The 26,867-nt window shown below is 41.4% G+C and overlaps 1 protein-coding gene across 1 annotated transcript; it reads left to right on the top strand.

Annotated features, from left to right (window-relative positions):
- Positions 1 to 12,691: 12,691 nt before the first annotated feature.
- LOC138961486 (dynein light chain Tctex-type 1) lies at positions 12,692 to 25,775 on the top strand. The gene is made up of 5 exons (XM_070333139.1): positions 12,692 to 12,839; positions 13,723 to 13,764; positions 15,432 to 15,555; positions 21,159 to 21,236; positions 23,962 to 25,775. Exons 1-5 carry the CDS (start codon positions 12,813 to 12,815, stop codon positions 24,030 to 24,032), a joined length of 342 nt encoding a protein of 113 aa, XP_070189240.1. The 5' UTR covers positions 12,692 to 12,812; the 3' UTR covers positions 24,033 to 25,775.
- The last annotated feature ends 1,092 nt before the right edge of the window (positions 25,776 to 26,867 follow it).

Below are 26,867 nucleotides of genomic sequence, written 5' to 3'. Positions count from 1 at the left end.
TATTTATACAGAGGATTCCTATAAGTATAAGTATTAACCCCCTCCACCTTTCCCTTTTTATGTGATCCTGCCCTTCTTTCAAACCACCTCTTCTAACACCAGCAACGACTTACTTGCCCTCCCACCCCATGCATGACCCCTCTCCCCACCTCGCTCCTCCCTTGCAAAACTTGGACTCTAGCACATTCACACCTCCCACCCCTCTCCCCCCATCCGCTCATATTCATAACTTAAGATGTATGCACAGAACTGGGTGTAACACTTCGTGCAAGGATGTGCGATGGTACATCGCCCATGAAAGTCAGGTGTTGTGTTGTGCCACTCAACCGTAAGATTATGTTGTAACTCTTGCTTGATGTTTCTTTTTTGTGGGCAGAAATTAATATGTAAAGCGCTTAGAGAACGTCAAGCGCTATATAAATCTCCCCATACAATACAACACTGCATTGATGGTCTTGTCCTTTACCTGTTTGTTGTCTACTCAGCTTGCCAAAGCTCACTTTTCTGTAGTCAGATCATAGTGCTCAACACCAAAACCACCATCACCACAACTTGTGTTTGTCAGTTTGCAGGTTCGAATCCAGGCTAAGACGGGCACGGCTTAACCATGCGAGGACACAAAGACAGTATCCATATTCCACCCCCGTGTCACCGCTATGGCTCGTAACAGACCCTGGTCACTCTACCAGAAGTGTTGATTACGTCGAATCACTCACTGGATAAGACGGCACTGATTTTCAGACACCGTCTTTATGAAATAAAACAGTCGAACATGCGGTTAAGCGCATTTTAGAAAAACAATTAATGCTTATATAATTAACCCATTAAGGCCCAAGTTGAAATCGTTTTGATTTATCAGGCGTTTCCTATTAATTTTGAATCAAACCAGAGGGGGAATTTACTTTGTATTGAGAAAAAAAGCCATTAGGGGCATAATTATGTTCCCGGGTTTTAACCCGACTTTAGATAAGATACACAAGTGAATGCTTGTTTAGGTTTGTATCAGCCATCTGCACTTATGGCAGAATGACCGAGGTCTTTTAAGTGCCACTGTGGTGACACGGGGTTGGGACATGGATACAGTCTCTGGGTCTGCACATAAAGTTGACCCGTGTCCGTCCCGGCCCGGATTCGAACCTGCGACCTTAGGATCACAAGTCCAGTGCTCTACCATCTGAGCTACCCGGGCCCCCCGGGTCCTAGAACGGACCTGTTCCTGTCTTTTATCCTAGGTTCGTGCTATCTATCCATGGCTGTTCTTTTTATCTTGAAGAAAATCAACTCTACTTGTCAGTTCACATTATTGTGGTTCTGTTACGTCAAGTGTCGGTTGATTGGATCAAAAAGCGTTGTTATTCTAAGACACAAATGCTTTGGATTACTCAGGACGTTTTTGAAGCAGATAAGTATCATTGTTTTACGTGGGGAAAAAAATGTCATCTTTCTTCCGTCGCACCCCCACTGCAGGGCCGGACCCAGGGGGGGGGGGGGGGGGGTTCCAGGGGTTCCGGAACCCCACCCCTGGAAAAAGCATGTACCTTGCTTTGACTTTTACTAGTTTTAGCACCAAAACAATGCTGCTCTTAACCCTCAAAACAAGGCCCAGAATGCACCAGATTGCACAGATTTTAACCGTTTTTCAAAAATGTTCCGGGGGAGCATGCCCCCGGACCCCCCTAGTTCGCGCGCCTGCAAACGCGCTTGTGGCTTCGCCACTTCGCTGATTTGCCCCCCCAAAAAAGGAGGACCCCCCCCCCCCCCCTTACAACTCATTTGGTCCGGCCCTGCACTGGGTGGATTAAAGGTATCAAACAATGGTGCCTCTCGCGCCCAACGAACCCCTTTAAGGTGCTGCTAACAATTGTCAATTTGTTTTTCTCAATACAAAGTAAATTCCCCCTCTGGTTTGATTCAAAATTAATAGGAAACGCCTGATAAATCAAAACGATTTCAACTTGGGCCTTAATGCGTTAATTATATATAAGCATTGTTTTTCTAAAATGCGCTTAACCGCATGTTCGACTGTTTTATTTCATAAAGACGGTATCTAAAAATCAGTTGTTTCATTTCATCAAAATTGTCATCATTATAGAACTTATCCCTTTACCGGGCAATTCGGGTCAATTTCTCACCGTGACGAGTTAGCAGCAGCAAGTGCCCTCTTACCCATTGAGTGATTCGACGTAATCAACACTTCTGGTAGAGTGACCAGGGTCTGTTACGAGCCATAGCGGTGACACGGGGGTGGAATATGGATGCTGTCTTTGTGTCCTCGCATGGTTAAGCCGTGCCCGTCTTGGCCTGGATTCGAACCTGCGAACCGATAAACACAAGTTGTGGTGATGGTGGTTTCGGTGTTGAGCACTATGACCAGCACGCCCTAATGTACGCACGCACACGAACACCTCTCCCCCCCCCCCCCTCTCTCTCTTTCTCTCTCTCTCTCTCTCTCTCTCTCTCTCTCTCTCTCTCTCTCTCTCTTTCTCTTTCTCTCTCTGCACATTGTGTTGCATTAAATACAATGTATGTCTGTATTTTATATGATTGAATTTATATTTTTTTTATGTGCGTCTGTCTTTATGTGTTGTATAAAGGACAGGTTTGAAGAATAGGCTTTGCCTAAAACCTTTATCCTTTTGTAATAAAGTTCTGAGTCTGAGTCTGAGTCTCTCTCTTTCTCTCTCAGTCTCTCAGTCTCTCTCTCTCTCTCAGTCTCTCTCTCAGTCTCTCTCTCTCTCTCAGTCTCTCTCTCTATCTCTCTCTCTATCTCTCTCTCTCCCTCTCTCTCTCTCTCTCTCTCTCTCTCTCTCTCTCTCTCTCTCTCTCTCTCTCACACACACGGTAAAGCACTCCCAATTTCTTTATTCTGAATGCAGCTCTTTGCGGAGTCATCTAGCATACATAGGCTACATACGTTTCTTTCTTTAACGGCACATCTTCGTGAGCCCAAAAAAAACCCGTTTCAATACCTTGCATCAGTAAACTAAACTTACATTCCACATCATGACACCACTACAAGGCCAGAAGCTTATTGCTTTACGAGGACTGTTATTTGACTGAGATAAGTCATCGAACCACTCCGAGAAGTCAACACCTCTCTCGCGGTGGAAGTCATTGGTAGTCAAGTGATCTCATGAAACACAGAGTCATATTTATCATGCACTTGCGAAGAAAGTGGAGAAGGATGCAAGTGCTCGTAATGGGCAGAGTGTCGTAGATCAAAGGTTTTGACCTGACTACTTTTATGGCAACTTAGGCTCCCAAGCACAGTTATACTATATTTTCAAAGTGGCTTGTGTTGGCCCACGATATTGTTGTCTTGTTGCGCTCAAGTTGACCTGTGTACGTTAGCACAGATACAGGAATTACAGACCGACAGAAAGACGCACAGACGAACACTGTTAAGAGAATGCATGAACCCCCTACACACACACACACACACACATACACACACACACACACACACACACACACACACACACACACACACACACACACACACACACACGCACGCACGCACTATGTGAAGAAGGTCACTCTTTGGCTAATAGCTATAGGTGTAAATAACAACCAAGCGTAATGAATGTCTGCAATACTATGTGAAGCATCATGTTCACCACCAAAGATGCGTGTAAGCTTTTACAGATTCTACAGTGGAACCCCTTTTTACGACCTCCAAAACTCAAAGAAAATCAGGTCCTAAAAAGGTGGAAATCTTATATGGAGGTAAACTTACAGAGGTTATGACTAGACAATCTGGAAAACTAAGGTCTTAAGAGCGAAGAAGTCTTAAATTAGGGGGTCTTAAAAGGGAGGTGTCACTGTACTTGCATGGACAGTCAACTAAAGGGAGGTTTCACTGTACTTGCATGGACAGTCAACAAAAGGGAGGTTCTACTGTACTTGTATGGACAGTCAACAAAAGGTAGATTCTACTGTACTTGTATGGACAGTCAACAAAAGGGAGGTTCTACTGTACTTGTATGGACAGTCAACAAAAGGTAGGTTCTACTGTACTTGCATGGACAGTCAACAAAAGGGAGGTTCTACTGTACTTGTATGGACAGTCAACAAAAGGTAGGTTCTACTGTACTTGTATGGACAGTCAACAAAAGGGAGGTTCTACTGTACTTGTATGGACAGTCAACAAAAGGGAGGTTCTACTGTACTTGCATGGACAGTCAACAAAAGGGAGGTTCTACTGTACTTGTATGGACAGTCAACAAAAGGGAGGTTCTACTGTACTTGCATGGACAGTCAACTAAAGGGAGGTTCTACTGTACTTGCATGGACAGTCAACAAAAGGGAGGTTCTACTGTACTTGTATGGACAGCCAACAAAAGGTAGGTTCTACTGTACTTGTATGGACAGTCAACAAAAGGGAGGTTTCTACTGTACTTGCATGGACAGTCAACAAAAGGGAGGTTTCACTGCACTTGCATGGACAGTCAACAAAAGGGAGGTTTCACTGTACTTGTATGGACAGTCAACAAAAGGGAGGTTTCTACTGTACTTGCATGGACAGTCAACAAAAGGGAGGTTTCACTGTACTTGCATGGACAGTCAACTAAAGGGAGGTTTCACTGTACTTGCATGGACAGTCAACACAAGGGAGGTTCTACTGTACTTGCATGGACAGTCAACAAAAGGGAGGTTTCACTGTACTTGCATGGACAGTCAACACAAGGGAGGTTCTACTGTACTTGCATGGACAGTCAACAAAAGGGAGGTTCTACTGTACTTGCATGGACAGTCAACTACAGGGAGGTTTCACTGTACTTGCATGGACAGTCAACACAAGGGAGGTTCTACTGTACTTGCATGGACAGTCAACAAAAGGGAGGTTTCACTGTACTTGCATGGACAGTCAACACAAGGGAGGTTCTACTGTACTTGCATGGACAGTCAACTAAAGGGAGGTTTCACTGTACTTGCATGGACAGTCAACAAAAGGGAGGTTTCACTGTACTTGCATGGACAGTCAACACAAGGGAGGTTTCACTGTACTTGCATGGACAGTCAACAAAAGGGAGGTTCTACTGTACTGGCATGGACAGTCAACTAAAGGGAGGTTTCACTGTACTTGCATGGACAGTCAACTAAAGGGAGGTTTCACTGTACTTGCATGGACAGTCAACAAAAGGGAGGTTTCACTGTACTTGCATGGACAGTCAACTAAAGGGAGGTTTCACTGTACTTGTATGGACAGTCAACAAAAGGGAGGTTTCACTGTACTTGCATGGACAGTCAACAAAAGGGAGGTTTCACTGTACTTGCATGGACAGTCAACAAAAGGGAGGTTCTACTGTACTTGCATGGACAGTCAACAAAAGGGAGGTTTCACTGTACTTGCATGGACAGTCAACAAAAGGGAGGTTCTACTGTACTTGCATGGACAGTCAACAAAAGGGAGGTTTCACTGTACTTGCATGGACAGTCAACTAAAGGGAGGTTTCACTGTACTTGTATGGACAGTCAACAAAAGGGAGGTTCTACTGTACTTGCATGGACAGTCAACAAAAGGGAGGTTCTACTGTACTTGCATGGACAGTCAACAAAAGGGAGGTTCTACTGTACTTGCATGGACAGTCAACTAAAGGGAGGTTTCACTGTACTTGCATTGGCAGTCAACTTAAGGGAGGTTTCACTGTACTTGCATGGACAGTCAACTAAAGGGAGGTTTCACTGTACTTGCATGGACAGTCAACAAAAGGGAGGTTCTACTGTACTTGCATGGACAGTCAACTAAAGGGAGGTTTCACTGTACTTGCATGGACAGTCAACTAAAGGGAGGTTTCACTGTACTTGCATGGGCAGTCAACTAAAGGGAGGTTTCACTGTACTTGCATGGACAGTCAACTAAAGGGAGGTTTCACTGTACTTGCATGGACAGTCAACAAAAGGGAGGTTTCACTGTACTTGCATGGACAGTCAACAAAAGGGAGGTTCTACTGTACTTGCATGGACAGTCAACAAAAGGGAGGTTTCACTGTACTTGCATGGACAGTCAACAAAAGGGAGGTTTCACTGTACTTGCATGGACAGTCAACAAAAGGGAGGTTTCACTGTACTTGCATGGACAGTCAACAAAAGGGAGGTTCTACTGTACTTGCATGGACAGTCAACAAAAGGGAGGTTTCACTGTACTTGCATGGACAGTCAACAAAAGGGAGGTTCTACTGTACTGGCATGGACAGTCAACAAAAGGGAGGTTCTACTGTACTGGCATGGACAGTCAACAAAAGGGAGGTTTCACTGTACTTGCATGGACAGTCAACTAAAGGGAGGTTCTACTGTACTTGCATGGACAGTCAACAAAAGGGAGGTTCTACTGTACTTGTATGGACAGTCAACAAAAGGGAGGTTCTACTGTACTTGTATGGACAGTCAACAAAAGGGAGGTTTCTACTGTACTTGCATGGACAGTCAACAAAAGGGAGGTTTCACTGTACTTGCATGGACAGTCAACAAAAGGGAGGTTTCACTGTACTTGTATGGACAGTCAACTAAAGGGAGGTTTCACTGTACTTGCATGGACAGTCAACAAAAGGGAGGTTTCACTGTACTTGTATGGACAGTCAACTAAAGGGAGGTTTCACTGTACTTGCATGGACAGTCAACAAAAGGGAGGTTTCTACTGTACTTGCATGGACAGTCAACAAAAGGGAGGTTTCACTGTACTTGCATGGACAGTCAACAAGAGGGAGGTTCTACTGTACTTGCATGGACAGTCAACAAAAGGGAAGTTCTACTGTACTTGCATGGACAGTCAACAAAAGGGAGGTTCTGGTTTCACTGTACTTGCATGGACAGTCAACAAAAGGGAGGTTATACTGTACTTGCATGGACAGTCAACTAAAGGGAGGTTTCACTGTACTGGCATGGACAGTCAACTAAAGGGAGGTTTCACTGTACTTGCATGGACAGTCAACAAAAGGGAGGTTTCACTGTACTTGCATGGACAGTCAACAAAAGGGAGTTTCTACTGTACGTGCATGGACAGTCAACAAAAGGGAGGTTCTACTTGCATGGACAGTCAACAAAAGGGAGGTTCTACTTGCATGGACAGTCAACAAAAGGGAGGTTCTACTGTACTTGCATGGACAGTCAACAAAAGGGAGGTTCTACTGTACTTGTATGGACAGTCAACAAAAGGGAGGTTCTACTGTACTTGCATGGACAGTCAACAAAAGGGAGGTTCTACTGTACTTGCATGGACAGTCAACAAAAGGGAGGTTCTACTGTACTTGTATGGACAGTCAACAAAAGGGAGGTTCTACTGTACTTGCATGGACAGTCAACAAAAGGGAGGTTCTACTGTACTTGTATGGACAGTCAACAAAAGGGAGGTTCTACTGTACTTGCATGGACAGTCAACAAAAGGGAGGTTCTACTGTACTTGCATGGACAGTCAACAAAAGGGAGGTTCTACTGTACTTGCATGGACAGTCAACAAAAGGGAGGTTCTACTGTACTTGTATGGACAGTCAACAAAAGGGAGGTTCTACTGTACTTGTATGGACAGTCAACAAAAGGGAGGTTCTACTGTACTTGCATGGACAGTCAACAAAAGGGAGGTTCTACTGTACTTGCATGGACAGTCAACAAAAGGGAGGTTCTACTGTACTTGTATGGACAGTCAACAAAAGGGAGGTTCTACTGTACTTGCATGGACAGTCAACAAAAGGGAGGTTCTACTGTACTTGCATGGACAGTCAACAAAAGGGAGGTGTCACTGTACTTGCATGGACAGTCAACAAAAGGGAGGTGTCACTGTACTTGCATGGACAGTCAACAAAAGGGAGGTGTCACTGTACTTGCATGGACAGTCAACAAAAGGGAGGTTCTACTGTACTTGCATGGACAGTCAACAAAAGGGAGGTTCTACTGTACTTGTATGGACAGTCAACAAAAGGGAGGTTCTACTTGCATGGACAGTCAACAAAAGGGAGGTTCTACTTGCATGGACAGTCAACAAAAGGGAGGTTCTACTGTACTTGCATGGACAGTCAACAAAAGGGAGGTTCTACTGTACTTGCATGGACAGTCAACAAAAGGGAGGTTCTACTGTACTTGCATGGACAGTCAACAAAAGGGAGGTTCTACTGTACTTGCATGGACAGTCAACAAAAGGGAGGTTCTACTGTACTTGCATGGACAGTCAACAAAAGGGAGGTTCTACTGTACTTGCATGGACAGTCAACAAAAGGGAGGTTATACTGTACTTGCATGGACAGTCAACAAAAGGGAGGTTCTACTGTACTTGCATGGACAGTCAACAAAAGGGAGGTTCTACTGTACTTGTATGGACAGTCAACAAAAGGGAGGTTCTACAGTACTTGCATGGACAGTCAACAAAAGGGAGGTTCTACAGTACTTGCATGGACAGTCAACAAAAGGGAGGTTCTACAGTACTTGCATGGACAGTCAACAAAAGGGAGGTTTTACTGTACTTGCATGGACAGTCAACAAAAGGGAGGTTTTACTGTACTTGCATGGACAGTCAACAAAAGGGAGGTGTCACTGTACTTGCATGGACAGTCAACAAAAGGGAGGTTCTACTGTACTTGTATGGACAGTCAACAAAAGGGAGGTTCTACTGTACTAGCATGGACAGTCAACAAAAGGGAGGTTCTACTGTACTTGCATGGACAGTCAACAAAAGGGAGGTTCTACTGTACTAGCATGGACAGTCAACAAAAGGGAGGTTCTACTGTACTTGCATGGACAGTCAACAAAAGGGAGGTTCTACTGTACTTGCATGGACAGTCAACAAAAGAATACAGCCCAGCTGTTCTTGAGCAGTGCGCGATTTTTATCATTAGCCTAGTATTATCAGTATTATAATTATTAGTTTATTTAGTTATGTGTTGTTGGTTTTGAGTTTGCTTTATTGATTTTGAAGATTAACACATGTATGTTAGAAAAGTTATTCTGCAAAAAAACAATTCCAACTAAGGCTATACAAAGCTGTAGATTACTAGTAATTTGTTTATGTGCCAAAGTGGAAAGATGCTCTTGGTCTTAGTCCATGTAAACGCCTGGGTGTATCAAGCTGATTTACCAGATAGCTTACAAGGAAAGTACCTTTAAAACATCATGAATCAAGAAAAACGAAAAACCAGAAAAATAATTCGGCAAAAACAATTCCCACTTTGGCTACAAAGTCCATGTAAAATCCTGGGTGTATCAAGCTGATTTACCGAATATCTTACAAGAAAAGTACCTTTAAACACATTATGGGCTAAGGGAAACGTGACCTATGAATTGTCAAAGCTTTATGCTTCAACTTGTCTGCGTAAAATAGGGATTTTATATCGACTAACAGCACAATAAAAGTATTCGTTTGTGAGATTTGAAGAGATCTGGAACCTCGCATTTTGTCACAAACTTCTTGCCATCAAAAGGAAGGTAGATAAGGACGTATGATATAAGTGGCCGTTTACCGCCAAAGTGCGTGCAATAGTCACACACAGTTATTGGCCACGCCCCCGTACGCACACTGGCACACGAACACACCCAACCAAAGATATTGGCCACACACACGCACACACACGCACGCACACACACACACACATACGCGCACGCACGCACGTACGCACACGCACGCACGCACACACACAAACACACACGCACGCACGCACGAACGCCCGCACACACACACACACACACACACACACACACACACACACACACACACACACACACACACACACACACACACACAGAATAACGAATACAGAATTTTTGATTGCCCAAGGTTGAGCATTTGTTTTGACATTGCGGTTAAGAAACATTCAATCCAGCCATGTACACGTGACACACGCATCTATACAAACTGATATCAACGATATCAATTTGAAAACGACACTGGATAGCATTTAAAACACATTCACCAAAACCAGCACAATACACTCAAAAACTTCCTCACCTCAAGTCACACACACACACACACACACACACACACACACACAATCACACACACACACACACACACACACACACACACACACACACACACACACACACACACACACACACACCGTTTTCTCTTTTGCGAATAGAGTTTGTCTTGCAACAACAAGAACAAATGTGTACACTGTTTATTTCAAAACCTAAATTGAGATTTCAAAAATGTTTGTTTTTTCTACAAGTGCGCGATTAAAAGAAGCTTCGGTTGAAAAGGCTTTGCATCCCTTGTGTGTGTTGCTTTTAAACTAAAACTACCATGATCGAGGTTACGGGAAATTGATCGGAAAGAAGTGTTTTGTAGGTCAACGAGTTGCTATAAGGTGAAAAGAAAACGTTTGTCTTCAATTTAATAGCATCCCACTTCGGTTCCAATCATTTTAAAATGTTGAGAATAGACGAATTCCTGAAATAACTCTGACGGGTTTCTATAGTGTTGTGGAGATCGCTAGATACCACTGGAATCGAATGGAAGGATTAAAGTACATTGCGCAGTCACTCATGACGTAAGCGTAGACGCTCATCGGACAGACGGAACTGTGTAGATCTAACCAGATTAGTGTCGATGTTTCCCGAATATTCTCGTATGTCTATTAACTATATAAGTAGGGCTGCGCACACGTATTGTTGTTCTTTACCAGTCTTGCACTTGTTCTTTCTTACACTGTGCTGAGAGATATTGTCACCGTTGTTCCAGCTGTTAATAAATCTACAGAACCTACACAACTCGTTGTGTCTCCTTTGCGACTGAGAGTGGCGAAAGGAAAAACACGACATATAGGTTGTTATTTTTCTTCTTCTTCTGCGTTCGATGTTGATGGCCGTGCTAAATCCTCAGACCAGTGGCTGCCAGGAAGTCCGCAATATAGGTTGTTATTAAAGGCGTGACTATCCTTGCTTGTTGTGGGACAAACAACCCTACACAGGCCAGTCACAAGCGAGGGGTGTGTCTGAAACACATGTATGGAAACGGAGCACGTGTGGAGAATTAATAACTTAAAGCAAGGGTATTCACTCTTTCAAAACCCATACCAACCCGACAGACTTTGTTCCTAACATCGTCTATTGTGACCTAGCGCCAGTTCCACACTCTATACTGAAGTTCAACTTTTGAACTTCAGTTCTGTAACCAGTTTTGAATAGCCTACAATAAGACAAAGTACATAATTCTACTATAAACAAGTCGCGTAAGGCGAAAATACAACATTTAGTCAAGTAGCTGTCGAACTCACAGAATGAAACTGAACGCAATGCAACGCAGCAAGACCGTATACTCGTAGCGTCGTCAGTCCACCGCTCATGGCAAAGGCAGTGAAATTGACAAGAAGAGCGGGGTAGTAGTTGCGCTGAGAAGGATAGCACGCTTTTCTGTACCTCTCTTCGTTTTAACTTTCTGAGCGTGTTTTCAATCCAAACATATCATATCTATATGTTTTTTGGAATCAGGAACCGACAAGGAATAAGATGAAAGTGATTTTAAATTGATTTCGAAAATTTAATTTTGATCATAATTTTTATATTTTTAATTTTCAGAGCTTGTTTTTAATCCAAATATAACATATTTATATGTTTTGGGAATGAGAAAATGATGGAGAATAAGATGAACGTAAATTTGGATCGTTTTATAAAAAAATATGTTTTTTAAATTTTCAGATTTTTAATGACCAAAGTCATTAATTAATTTTTAAGCCACCAAGCTGAAATGCAATACCGAAGTCCGGGCTTCGTCGGAGATTACTTGACCAAAATTTCAACCAATTTGGTTGAAAAATGAGAGCGTGACAGTGCCGCCTCAACTTTCACGAAAAGCCGGATATGACGTCATCAAAGACATTTATCAAAAAAATGAAAAATATATCTGAGGATATCATACCCAGGAACTCTCATGTCAAATTTCATAAAGATCGGTCCAGTAGTTTACTCTGAATCGCTCTACACACACACACACGCACAGACACACACACACACACACACACACACACACACACACACACACACATACACCACGACCCTCGTCTCGATTCCCCCTCTATGTTAAAACATTATTTTAGTCAATGTAAATGTACAAAGGAGCAAACATAGTAACAACTTCTGTTCAAAAAATGACATTGGTTATGCTAGTTCTGCATCAATTAACACTACTATTTGTTGTGTGCGCGCGCGTGTGTGTGTGTGTGTGTGTGTGTGTGTGTGTGTGTGTGTGTGTGTTGTGGGTGCGTACGGGGGTGTGACCGATAACTGTGTGTGACCACTGCACGCACTTTCACGGTAAGACTCACTCGATCCCTCCTTTTTCAGACCAAATTTCAGTCTCAGATTGTTTCAGGTCAGGCTTAACTTGACAGGAGCCTGGTTCAAGTATATATGATTTATGAAGCAAACATGTTTGCAGTTCTACCCTCATAAACTAATTTCCTAAAACTTGACCCTAACTGAATGCGACCTGACGTTTAATGTATATATATTTAGTGACGCAATCCTATGCGTGAATACCCCAAACGGAACAAACTTACCTCACCCCCATCCCCCTTTCCACCACCATCACTAACCTCATACTCAACATCATCCACTTTTTCAGAGAGAAAATAAAGAATAACAGCAGTACAAAAACCACCATAATTCTTATTTTGATCCAGTTCATAGATCAGTGCGTTTTCTCGGTGCAAGGGAGGCAACTGGGTGAATATTTGGGACGTATGGATTAGTTACTTCCCCTCGGAATGTGTAATCACACGCGAATTCACGAGACGTGGTTGTCAACGAGACAGGTTCCATACTTGATCAGTCTCTGACGCATTCTCTGATTCTTTTCGGAGTCCTAAAGTCAGCCGATCACAAACAAAATGGATGATTTCCAGTCTGGAGAGGAGGTATGGCTACTTATGTGAAACTCTTGATTCTTCTTGACTGATAAATAAGCATAAATTTGCCTTTCATCTGGCATGGTATGCATGTGATTGTAAAGTTGTCGAAGACGTGATTCCCAGGACCAAACCGTAGACGAAGCTTGTTCATCTGGCTTTTTGCCGGACAGTCAATTTTTCTGATTACTTTTCAATCCCCATTGCTAACATTTTTCCATCTTCTCACATACATATATACGTCTGCTTGACGATTTTCTAAGAATAAGATTAAGAACATGAGTTTGTATTGACCGATCCCAAAGCTTTTCTCGTTGCGACTGCGACTGAATCTCCATTCGAAGAAAACACCCTTTTATCTTGCTTTACGATTCCAGAGTTAATGACAAATGGAATAGATAAACATTAGCAGGTCGACAATGACACGTTCCCAACTTCCCAGTTGAAAAGGATCCCTTGCCTGAACACATACCAACCTGTTGCACACACACACACACACACACACACACATAAACACACACACATACCTTATAGTTAAACTTATACTCATTGTCACAGGGTACATGCAGGGACGGAAGTCTGTGCACGCTGGCGACACTTGCACAAATTGCTACTCTTGTTTATTGTTTTACAAAACAAACTTTCTAGCTGGCCTTTTCATCATTGTAATTTTATGAAATATATCTTGCGGCAGCTACGTATCATTCACTGATTCAGGTAAGTGCCCGCCCCTGTGACCTGTTTGAGGATGTGTAGCTCAACATAATTTTGGTTAAATGTTGAGAGATTAAATTTGAGGCATTTTTGTTGCGATCTTTATAATGTTGTCTAAATATTCCTTGTTGTATTAGGTGTATACTAAAACAGTGAAAAACCACTGTTTATGTTTCAGACGGCGTTCGTTGTCGATGAGGTCACTAACATCATCAAGGAGGTGAGCTGTGTACATGCATGTCTACCAGGCCTGCAGAAGTGCAAACATTTTCAGTCAATATATGTTTAGAGATTGAATTTTAAATTTGGTTAACAGGGGTACTTATGTTTTGAAATAATTTTGAAGTGAACACTATTAGAAACATTGTTACTTCAGACATGGTAGTTCACAGATTTGCTTTTTGTAAAATTTGCACTGCTTAATTTCTAATCACAGGAGACAAGCATATTTCTGCATCCTTGAAAGGTAAAGCCCAAAGCATATTACTGCATCCTTGAAAGGTAAAGCCCAGCCTTCTAAATCAATGTCGTCGTGCTGGAATTTTGGTGTACCTTGATCCATTCTTGGCGATTTTGATGTTTTTGTGTTTTAGACTAAGAATGAGAACTATTCTCTTAAATTATACGATTGACAGTGCATGCTATTACATTATTTTATCTTTCTATCTGTACCAGGAACACATATAAGGCCAAACAAAAAAATAGGTGTGGTTACGGTAACATAGCCACACAAAAAATAGGGTAGGAGGAAGGTAGGCAATCTTTTTTTTTTTTTTTTTTACTTTTTTTTCTAATGTGTACAAATTAAACCTACTTGACAGGGAAATAAGTGTGCGACTCGGGCGCTTTCACTTTCATTGCGTTTTCTGCTCTAGTTTTCTTGGGTTTTTTTTGTTTGTTTTTTACAAATGTAATAAAAAGTTATCGGGTCGGCCCCTAAAAATAGGGTAGGTCGGGTTACCGTAACGTACCACACCTATCTTTTTTTTTTAGGCCTAAACACGATTTAAAGATAAAAATAATAAGTTTTGTCCTTCTCCTGAAGAGCTGGCTAAAGCAAGTTTACATATACATACATGTATAAAATTTAAAAATATTAATCCACGACGACGTTGGGGACCCTTTTGCACAGTTGGTAGAGCACTGGACTTGTGATCCGAGGGTCACAGGTTCGAATCCGGGATGGACACGGGTCAACTTTATGTGCAGACTCAGAGACAGTATCCATGTCGGACCCCTGTGTCGCCACTGTGGCACGTAAAAGACCTCGGTCATTATGTCACAAGTGCAGATGGCTGAAAAATATACCACCTAAACGCGCATACACTTGCGTATCTCATCTAAAGTCGGGTTAAAACCTGGGAGCGTGCCCCTAATGGCTTTGCCGTGAGGGCGTAACACTTGAATTCTCTCTAATCCCAATCGCTAAATTTCTAAACACAGCAAGCGAGCCTATATCCACATCCTAGAAAGGTAAAGCCGAACTTTGTAAATGTTGTTGTGGTTTTATCACAGACGATGGCTGTGGCGCGCATGTGTGTGTGCAGGTTGGATTGTGCTCATGCAGGGGCTACTAACTTTACTCTGAACAAAAATCTAAACCTTCGAAAACCCCATCTTAAATCATTTCTGATCACAGCAGACTAACATATTCCTGCATCCTTGAAAGATAAAGCCGAACCTTGTTAAAGTTTTTGTGGTTTTATCACAGGCGATGGAGCTGGCGCGCGTGTGTTTGTGCAGGGGGTACCACTTTTCTCCGAAAAGAACCCGAAACCCTATTTTAAAATATGTCTGATCACAGCAGACGAGAGTAGTCCCGCATCCTTGAAAGGTAAAGCTCAGCCTCAATGTTATTAATGCTAATGTTGTTGTTGTTGGTGACAGGCAGTGGAGGGGTCCATTGGGGGCAACGCCTATCAGCACAACAAGGTGAACCAGTGGACGTCCAGTGTGGTGGAGCAGTGTCTCAACCAGCTCACAAAACTCAGCAAGCCCTTCAAGTACATCGGTAAGGACACACTGACACTGCCGGTTTTATTCTTCTACAGTAGCCCCCCCCCCCCCCCCCCCCACCTTTCACACACACAAATACACAAAATCACAGGATCATTTTACTGGGTGCCCCTTAAAACTGGGGATTTAAAACGGAGTTGTTATTGCTTGGTTCACCACCAAGTCTCTCCTGGCTGTTAAGGCGGTCCTTAACACTCTATACCCCACCTATGTTGACCAAGTTTTTTTTTAGCCAAGACCAGCTGTGCTGCAGCAGGTCACTCTGAATTGTAGTAACTGTGTAGAAACTGTGTATCAACACGCTGGAATGCAGGCGTTAGCAGGGGTGGGATTTATTCGGTCCCTGACGGATTTCCGTCCCAGGAAGAATTTTGGCTTTTTTTTTTATACCTTTTTTTTTGTTAATCCCTGGCAGCTGCTGTTTACACTCCGTTCTGTGAACAGAAGGTCAACTACCTTTCACCATTACCAAATTGATACCTTGAGTGACATGTAGGGAGCAGCAATGACATGTCATCCTGGCAAATGTGGCACCTCAGTTGCTATCTATTTGAAAACTCGGAAACTAAAGGGGGAGTTTACGTCCTCACAGAAACTGTTTCTATTAGGGACATGAGTTGGTGATGCGATAAGCGGCTGGTAAAAGTGAGAAAAGAGGGGAGGATGACGGGGTGGACAGGAGTGGTGATGATAAAAGTTTATTAAGAGAAATAAATTATTCTTCTAGATGGTGTGATTTAATATATTTGGGTTTGGCACCCGTTGTCTCCAAAAGCATTCGGAATAGGATTTTAAAAGTATACGTTTATTTTCCGAAATGGTACTTTATAAAAAGTGATAAAATTTCAGAGCCACTTTATAAAATCAAAGGTTAAAAAAGGTGATTCAGATTTGTACAGAGAGAGCTTACAAACATATATGAGACAATGACAAAAGGTGACGTTTTCATGTCAGTATGTCCCAAATGACATCACCAGTACATTTTTCATTCTATCTAATCTGTTTTCGTTCTATTTTTCTAATAACATGCGTTAACAATTGATTGCCAACTGGAATGGAAGAGCACAAAAAGTGTAACTTGATATGTAGTTTCTCTAGAGGGGAAAACATCTTCCACTTTCATGTCAGTGTGTCCCATGCAACATACATTTGCCAAACAGCTATGTGTAAGTAGATTATTTGTTAATGATATAGAAAATACTGATCAACAATTAAAGTCGGTTTTCACATTCATTTTCTACCTATTTCTTATTTGTTTATTCTGTTGACAATGGTGAAATATCAGCAATCGTGTGTCATTCGGGACAGTAGACATGACACCTGACCTTTTGTCACTGTCTCATATGTACAGCACGTAGGCCTTGTTACATTACACTTGCAGTTTAAAAGAGCTATCTATGCCACAGTGACACACCGAACACATTCGCTCACACAGATATAGAGTATAATGTACATTCACTGACACTCGCAGGCACTCTCACCGCAGCCTGGTCGTCAGCCAATCGGGATAGTTCCTTTGCCGGCGCAGCCCGGTCGTCAGCCAATCGGGATAGTCGCTTTGCCGGCGCGACCGGCGTGAGTGATTGTGCCAGCTATAAAAATAACAAGTCGCGTAAGGCGAAAATACAACATTTAGTCAAGTAGCTGTCGAACTCACAGAATGAAACTGAACGCAATGCCATTTTTCAGCAAGACCGTATACTCGTAGCATCGTCAGTCCACCGCTCATGGCAAAGGCAGTGAAATTGACAAGAAGAGCGGGGTAGTAGTTGCGCTAAGAAGGATAGCACGCTTTTCTGTACCTCTCTGTGTTTTAACTTTCTGAGCGTGTTTTTAATCCAAACATATCATATCTATATGTTTTTGGAATGAGGAACCGACAAGAAATAAGATGAAAGTGTTTTTAAATTGATTTCGACAATTTAATTTTGATAATAATTTTTATATATTTAATTTTCAGAGCTTGTTTTTAATCCAAATATAACATATTTATATGTTTTTGGAATCAGAAAATAATGGAGAATAAGATGAACGTAAATTTGGATTGTTTTATAAAATTTTTTTTTTTTTTACAATTTTCAGATTTTTAATGACCAAAGTCATTAATTAATTTTTAAGCCACCAAGCTGAAATGCAATACCAAAGTCCGGGCTTCGTCGAAGATTACTTGACCAAAATTTCAACCAATTTGGTTGAAAAATGAGGGCGTGACAGTGCCGCCTCAACTTTCACGAAAAGCCGGATATGACGTCATCAAAGACATTTATCAAAAAAATGAAAAAAACGTTCGGGGATTTCATACCCAGGAACTATCATGTCAAATTTCATAAAGATCGGTCCAGTAGTTTAGTCTGAATCGCTCTACACACACACACAGACAGACACACACACACATGCACGCACATACACCACGACCCTCGTCTCGATTCCCCCCTCTACGTTAAAACATTTAGTCAAAACTTGACTAAATGTAAAAACACCTGGTACACATAGTACTGACATCTAAATAATGTTGCGTATAAAGTAGTTTGTCGTATATTGACGTGCAAATTAATGATAAGAAGGTTGATTTAATTTGGTGGACTGCCATTTTAGAACCCTTGGCGGGAGGGGTAAGGTCTCATCGGTGGTAGAGTGGTAGCACTAGATACAAGTAACTACATACATCTAAAATAGTTTTGAGAGTAAAATCGATTTTCACGTAAGTGATTTGGGTGGTAGTTGAAAATCTGCTCACCCACAACTTTATATACCCCTCTTGCATGGATTCAGAGACCTTCAGTGGTGTGGTAGAAAAAAAAATGCATTCCTGATCTGTGAAACAGTGGTATTTACCTTCTGATTCATTGAGTCCTTTATAAAGTTTGCAAGTGAAACACACTTAATTTAAACATATTTATCTTTTAATTCAAGCTATGATTCAACAATAAATTTAGAATATAACTCCTGAAATGATGGATTGAAAAGCAGCATCAGAAGACTGTGTATAGAATTAGCAAGGGATATAACTCTGGCGGTTTCAGTTTTTGTCTAAACCTTCTTCTTTTATAACCTGAGCAGTTAGCCCTTTTGAAGGTGTTTTATTGAAACAAACTGACTTTGCAAAGTCTTTTTAGAGAAAAACTCAGTGCTAAAGCTTGTGCGGTTAAGGACAGGCTTTGGGATTATTTTAAGGGCTGTGACAGCACCCTCCCATTAGCCCTGTTCTATCACAGTATCAGACTATTATTTTAAGGGCTGTGACAGCACCCTCCCATTAGCCCTGTTCTATCACAGTATCAGACTATTATTTTAAGGGCTGTGACAGCACCCTCCCATTAGCCCTGTTCTATCACAGTATCAGACTATTATTTTAAGGGCTGTGACAGCACCCTCCCATTAGCCCTGTTCTATCACAGTATCAGACTAAGGCCAGGGCGTGATACTTCTTGCCGAACACAGCTTGACTCTGGAAGGGGCCGCTGCTGGACATTGGTCAGTTGGAAGACCTCTGCTTACTGTGTCCCCCCTCCCCCTACCCCCCCCCCCCCCTCCTTTGGCGGTCACGTAAACATGAGATTCATTCTGCGGTGGAGGGTCACAAATTTATGTCAGCAACCTCATTTTTCAATCAAATTGATTGAAATTTGGGCCAAGCAATCAGGTATATACAAGTCGCGTAAGGCGAAATTACTACATTTAGTCAAGCTGTCGAACTCACAGAATAAAACTGAACGCACTGCATTTTTTCACCAAGACTGCATACTCATAGTTTTGTCAGTCCACTGATCCTGGTAAAGGCAGTGAAATTGACAAGCCAGAATAGTGCGGTAATTGTCGCGCTGAGCGGGATAGCACGCTTTTCTGTACCTCTCTTCGTTTTAACTTTCTGAGCGTGTTTTTAATCCAAACATATCATATCTATATGTTTTTTGAATCAGGAACCGACAAGGAATAAGATGAAAGTGTTTTTAAATCGATTTTGGAAATTTTATTTTAATCATAATTTTTATATTTTTAATTTTCAGAGCTTTTTTTCATTTTTTGGATTTATAAATGTCTTTGATGACGTCATATCCGGCTTTTTGTAAAAGTTGAGGCGGCACTGTCACACCCTCATTTTTCAATCAAATTGATTTGAAATTTGGGCCAAGCAATCTTCGACGAAGGCCGGACTTTGGTATTGCATTTCAGCTTGGAGGCTTAAAAAGTTAATTAATGAGTTTGGTCATTAAAAATCTGAAAATTGTAATTAACATTATTTTTTTTTAAAACGATCCAAAATTACGTTCATCTTATTCTTTATCATTTTCTGATTCCAGAAACATATAAATATGTTATATTCGGATTAAAAAAAAGCAACAGCCTAGATGCTTTATATGCAGACATACTCAAATTTTATTTTTATTTCTTATTTTGTGTTGCTAAAGTAGTTATAAGTAGCTGGTGGCAGTTTCAATCTGCAAATTTCACTCAGCAAAAAACTTCTACTTACATTTGCAGAGAATCAGCCAGGCTGTGGATTGTTGTACAGCATCAGCTGAAGGATGTTTTTGTCCCATGTAAATAAACCAACAAACCTTGGTGGATCTGTGGTGTTTAACATGTCATCTTTGAAGGAATATTTGAGCTCCCTGGCGAAGACCTGTTGGCATTGAGAAGTCACAAAACAGCTCAAACCCCACAGAAACGAAAACTCCAAGGGGGACAAATATTTCTGCTAGCTGGAAACACAGCCGCTAGAGTAATTGTTTGAGTGCATCCAATCAAATGTTGTTCTTCTTTTCATCTCTGTCACACAACGTGATCTTTCAAGGAAAGATGATTTTGCAAGCCACCATCCTGTGTGATTAGATTGTCCATGAAGACTGTTTTTGAGTCACTTGAGAAAAAGTGACTCTATGTAATCGGTCAGTGTTAGTCTGTCCGGCCGGCCGTCCGTAGACACCACCTTAACGTTGGACTTTTCTCGGAAACTATCAAAGCGATCGGGCTCATATTTTGTTTAGTCGTGACCTCCAATGACCTCTACACTTTAACGATGGTTTCGTTGACCTTTGACCTTTTTCAAGGTCACAGGTCAGCGTCAAAGGAAAAATTAGACATTTTATATCTTTTCTCGGAAACTATCAAAGCGATCGGGCTCATATTTTGTTTAGTCGTGACCTCCAATGACCTCTACACTTTAACGATGGTTTCGTTGACCTTTGACCTTTTTCAAGGTCACAGGTCAGCGTCAAAGGAAAAATTAGACATTTTATATCTTTGACAAAGTTCATCGGATGTGATTGAAACTTTGTAGGATTATTCTTTACATCAAAGTATTTACATCTGTAGCCTTTTACGAACGTTATCAGAAAAACAAGGGAGATAACTAGCCTTTTCTGTTCGGCAACACACAACTTAACGTTGGGCTTTTCTCGGAAACTATAAAAGTGACCGGGCTCAAATTTTATGTGAACGTGACTCATTGTGTTGTGAATAGCAATTTCTTCCTGTCCATCTGATGCCTCATATAATATTCAGAACTGCGAAAGTGACTCGATCGAGCGTTTGCTCTTCTTGTTTTCTCTGTGGTTTGCGTCTCTAATTGTGGTTGTGTCCCTTGTGTGCTTTCAGTGACTTGCGTCATCATGCAGAAAAACGGTGCCGGTCTGCACACGGCCAGCTCCTGTTACTGGGACAATCAGACTGATGGTCAGTCTCCTTTAACACTCAATTAACACTGGGAATGAAGTGATCACTGGGCAGTGAGGCTACTGCCTTGTACACGATATGGCGATTTTTAGCGTGAAGGGAACAATGTACAGTTGACTGTGTTTTTGTCAGACATATGATATGGGGATTGACAACTTAAGGCGTGCAGTACAAAAGGGTTGGTGCGATAAAGAAAACAGAAAAAAATAGAACAAATAAAAAGGACAAGAAAAGGGGAAGAGAAACATGATGTGAATGAGAATTAGAAGATTTCTTGTTATCTCCAATTATGAGGTGCAGAAGAAAAGTAAGAATGTGTCTCCTTTGTAAGGCTTGCCTTCTAAATAACTTTGTTCAATTAAAATTTCTAATAGTAATAGTTTGGTTACCGTATTTGACGGACTACAAGCCGCGACTTTTTTTCAAAAAAAATCGCATTGCGGCTTATAAAAGATGCGGCTAAAACGTTACCTAAACTTGAATAGCATTCACCTAATGGAAGTCGCCGCGGATTTTCATTTCGCTCGATTAGCGATTACCGGTACTTTATTAGCTCTCTACTCAAGACTCGGCGCTTTTCTCTTTCTTTCGCGAATCTTCGTTTGTCAACAAGTCGTCGTGACAAGATAGCGTACAGAGAAACACCGGATGTATCAGGATCTCGCGCGCGCGAGATTTCGTTTTTTTGTGTCTCGCGATAGTTGGAGGAGCGAGAGCCGCCATGTTGTGTTTTCGTCTGCTCGAAATGTGCGCAAAAGTCGTAAATCATAAAAAAAAAACTTATTCCGGGCGGGACTACATGTGTGTGTTGGTTACAAATTGTGTGTGTGATATTTTTCTTCAAACTTTTTCACTTTTCTTCTTTGTTTCACTTGTTTATTCTCGGAGCCGATTTCGCCAAATACCGTACTTTCGTTTGCCTGGTTGTTTTGATTGATTGACACGATCTGATTATATTTTTTTCGACGGCGGCTAATATTGTGACGCGGCCTATACGTGGCTCGTCCCAATTTTTTTGTCAAAAGTCGGGGGTGCGGCTTATAAAATGGTGCGTCTTGTAATCCGTCAAATACGGTACCTCTCCCTTGGTTTAAACAAAATAAATTGTAATTCTTCTGGGAGTCATGCAATTAACATTCAAGGTGCTATCCATTTGGTTGGCTGCCGGTGTAGTGTCAGAAGCTTCAAAGGCGTATGGATGAGAATCCTGACTTGTGAATAATCTACAAATTTGCCTCAGTAACTTAAAACTCTTGATTTATGAACAACTTCAAAGGCAGTGGTTGCACAGTGGTTACACCATCTCTGACAAATTATAATTCTGACTAAGACCGGCACGGTTGGCCTAGTGGTAAGGCGTCCGCCCCGTGATCGGGAGGTCGTGGGTTCGAACCCCGGCCGGGTCATACCTAAGACTTTAAAATTGGCAATCTAGTGGCTGCTCCGCCTGGCGTCTGGCATTATGGGGTTAGTGCTAGGACTGGTTGGTCCGGTGTCAGAATAATGTGACTGGGTGAGACATGAAGCCTGTGCTGCGACTTCTGTCTTGTGTGTGGCGCACGTTATATGTCAAAGCAGCACCGCCCTGATATGGCCCTTCGTGGTCGGCTGGGCGTTAAGCAAACAAAACAAAAAAAATTCTGACTAACCTTAGATGTAATCTTACTGGTAGCTAGAGTTTTGTTGAGTTTGAACTCTGATCTTTCTTTTAAACCCTCTCTCTCTGCTCTATCTTCCTGTTGTCTTTATCTTGGGAAGTATTGTGATAAAGATAAAGATCTGGGATTATAGGTTGAAATGTAATATTTATTTGAAGTTTTTGTTTGTTAATATTGACTAGTCAGTATTGTTTGATTCATTATACGTTAAAAGAAGAAGTGTGTGTCGATCAGTCTTCGTCATTGTGTAAATTAGTAGAGCGGGCAACAATGCTTTCCTTCTCTGCTCCTGTACGTACTACATTGAGACATGTGTTAGGAGAAGCTTATCACAAAAGGAATTCATAGTTATTCAACACAACATTTAACTTTAAGTGATGTACATCACTGCATGTACAATTATTTGTTCAATTGACATTCCATGGACGCATTGTGTCTCAATCTCTGGGTTTCTTTACAGTAAAAAAACAAACAAATTAAACTTTAATGCTACTTGTTAAGTGTCCTGAATTCTGCAGTTTCTTCTCGATGTCAAAAGATTTATCCAACCTTATTTCGCAACATTTCTTGGAATTCTAGCATAAATGTTGTTTGAAGACTGACCATTGAACCATGAACATCCGTATATATGTTTCCGATGAAATTATTCAGTAACTAAGTCAAGTAGATGGGAACGAGGAGTAACTGTAACGTAAAGATAGTTCGATCACATTTATCAATCACTTCATGAATTTATGTTAACCGTTTCTTCAATGTGAATAAGCAAGTGCGTCTTTTGAGTTATTTCCTTATTTCTTTCTTTATTTTTTACTGAGCATAGCCAAGAAAAAAAACGGTTTGTTATGGGCAGAATATACCTGCGCAGTTTCAGCGGCACAGACGACGCACTGCATATTATTTTATACCGCGATGAGGGATTATGATGAGTACTTGGCCTGTTTTCCTTTCACGCAACGTGTAGCGGGCTGGGATAATTTACAGTGCGTCGTCGGTCCTGCTAAAGTTACATATGTGAGCAGAGCCCCTATGAGATAAACTTGACTGACATAATGTTCTTTTTTCTTCAGGAAGCTGCACAGTACGATGGGAGAACAAGACCATGTACTGCATTGTGAGCGTCTTCGGCCTTGCTATCTAGGCTGCCCTTCGCTAACGAAGCACTCATCACAGTCTCTCCTATCAACATGGATTTTTACAGGATAAATAATGCAAAGCCAGAAGTAAACTTCCTCAGGAAATTAACAAAGAAGAGGTATATTTCCTGTGGTGAGCAAAAGGAGAAGGAGCAGAGTTCCCCATGATAGTGAAACGAAAGTGATATTGACGAATCTCTTCCATTCCTTTAAGTTTTTGTTGAAAGGTTGTAGTGGAGAGTGATAAGTAAAATTCACAAAGTTGTGGGTGTTTGTTTCTTTACGGTTGCGTGGAGTTCTAGAAGAAATTATTTTTTGCGTTTTGACTTTTAAAATGTCCTGTGTCGCATTAGCACACACTTTATAACAATCAGAACTGCTCTCTTGTCCCTGAAAATGATTAGAATTAAAACAAAAGTTTTCTGTGATACATCTTTACCAGTCAGTCAGGAAACACAGGTAGTTAGATGTGTGCGTCAGGGTCTCAAAAGAGTTGTTCCCCTTTGACGAGGAAACGTTCACCAGAGTAAAAACCCAACTTGGAAGAGATATTTCATTGAAGGGGAAAGGTTTGCAGTTATTTTGGGTGTCTGTGTTATTTTACTTTCTCTCGATCCTGTCAAGCTCTCATTTCGTTCAAATTAAAGTGTACAGTACTATTTATACAGCTTGACCAATTAATTATCTGTGTTAGAATAGTGTGCGTAATGGTGTGTGCTTTTCTTGTCTTTCCTTCTTCTTTTTCTTAAACTGTTTTCTGACTGAAGGGAAAACAAGTTGCTTGCTTCCTCCCTCAGTCCTCAAACTTTCTTTCTCTCACCGAGAATAGAATGCAGTCTTGACAATGGCTTTCAAAGTTGTGTCATTTATGGCCTGAAGTTGTATGTGAATAAAGATCTCTTGCTCCGCGTTATTACTCGAGCCATACATTAATTGTGTGCCAATTAAATTGGGAACGCTAATTCAAACATTTTGTGTTGTAGCTCTATTGATGAAATTGGGGTAATGGCAGTGTATCGTAAGAGATAAAGCAGCAGTCTGCTTAGGCCTAAAAAAAAATAGGTGTGGTTACGGTAACCCGACCTACCCTATTTTTAGGGGCCGACCCTATAACTTTTTATTACATTTGTCCAAAAAACCAAAAAAACACACAAGAAAACGAGTGCAGAAAACGCAATGAAAGCGAAAGCGCCCGAGTCGCACACTTATTTCCCTGTCAAGTAGGTTTAATTTGTACACACTAGAAAAAAAAGTAAAAAAAAAAAAAAGTGATTGCCTACCTTCCTATCCTATTTTTTTTGGCTATGTTACCGTAACCACACCTATTTTTTTGTTGGCCTTATTGAATTCTGTTTGCTAAACATTGCTGATTGGGGTATCTATTTCAAACATTTTGTGTTGTAGCTATTTTGATGAAATTGGAGTTAAAACACTTTTATTTTTAAGAGGTAAAGCAGTGTGCTTATTGGATCCTATTCAGTAAGTGCCGCACTGTCTCTATTGCTGCCTCTGGCTTACATTTGTATGATAAACCAACCCTGTACTCTCATTTCCCTTTGTGTGTGTCCGGATTTCTGTATACGTATATATGTATGTGTGGTTGCATTTGTCACAGTCACATCATCTGTTTGGTCGTACACAATCACGCTCACCACAGCTGTATGTCTTGTGTAAATATATTTGTTTCCTACATGATTGAGTTTGACAGCATTTCATGAGTCAAGAATGAATAAACTATATAAAACATGTGTGTGTGTGTGTCAGTGTGTGTGTGTCAGTGTGTGTGTGTCAGTGTGTGTGTGTGTACCTGAAATGAGAATGCCCTGCTCTGTTGAAGTTTTGACAAATTGATATTTATTCAGCCCAACGGGAGAGGTTACTGCTGTACATCAGTCTATAATGTAGGTTAGTTACTACTACTGACGGGCGCAGTGGCATGGTGGTAAGACGTCGGCCTCCTAATCGGGAGGTCGTGAGTTCGAATCCCGGTCGCTGCCGCCTGGTGGGTTAAGAGTGGAGATTTTTCCGATCTTCCAGGTCAACTTATGTGCAGACCTGCTAGTGACTTAACCCCCTTCATGTGTACACGCAAGCACAAGACCAAGTGCGCACGGAAAAGATCCTGTAATCCATATCTGAGTGCGGTGGGTTATGGAAACACGAAAATACCCAGCTTTGCCGGGTGTACGCCGGTGTGACGTTTTCATCTTTCGCCGTGTTGATATTTCGCTTCTCGGCCTCGTTGATCTAGTATAAACTCTACACTGAACAAAAAAAACACTCTTCGATAGTACTGATGAGCGACCTTGTGTACCTTACATTGATGGGGCCAAATTGGTCCAACCAATTTGTTTTATTTAACTTAGAAATTTGATTCATCCTAAAATGTTTTCCTTCTTACTCAGGGGACGTAACCACTCAGTACACGTTTTCGAAGAATTCGATTTTGGGGGTGAAATCTCTTAAATTTTACCACCAATTGAGGATGAAAGTCGCTTGTTCATTCCAATGCTTGTTATTCTCTCAGGTGCCAGGAGAAAAGGTTCCGTACAACTCTCGCTTACTCTATTACACATGCCGTATGCATTAAGAGCGATTACTTCCCTTTGGTTATTTGATACCAATTTTCTTCACATGCAAGAAACTGACATGCTTTTCGTCCATAAATAATTTCACTTCTTAATTTTACCAGGAAACAACATTTCAGTCTTGAGTATATGTCGAGGGGGAAATATGTACACAGGCGAAAGATGAAATCGTGAAGGAAGGGAGATCTAAAAATAGTAACGTGCAGTGACCTTCTTAAAATAGTAACGTAGTAACGGGAATATGGATTGACG

This window comes from Littorina saxatilis, linkage group LG3, assembly GCF_037325665.1.
Source record: "Littorina saxatilis isolate snail1 linkage group LG3, US_GU_Lsax_2.0, whole genome shotgun sequence".
Taxonomy (NCBI): domain Eukaryota; kingdom Metazoa; phylum Mollusca; class Gastropoda; order Littorinimorpha; family Littorinidae; genus Littorina; species Littorina saxatilis.
This window is presented reverse-complemented; position numbering and strand designations above follow the sequence as displayed.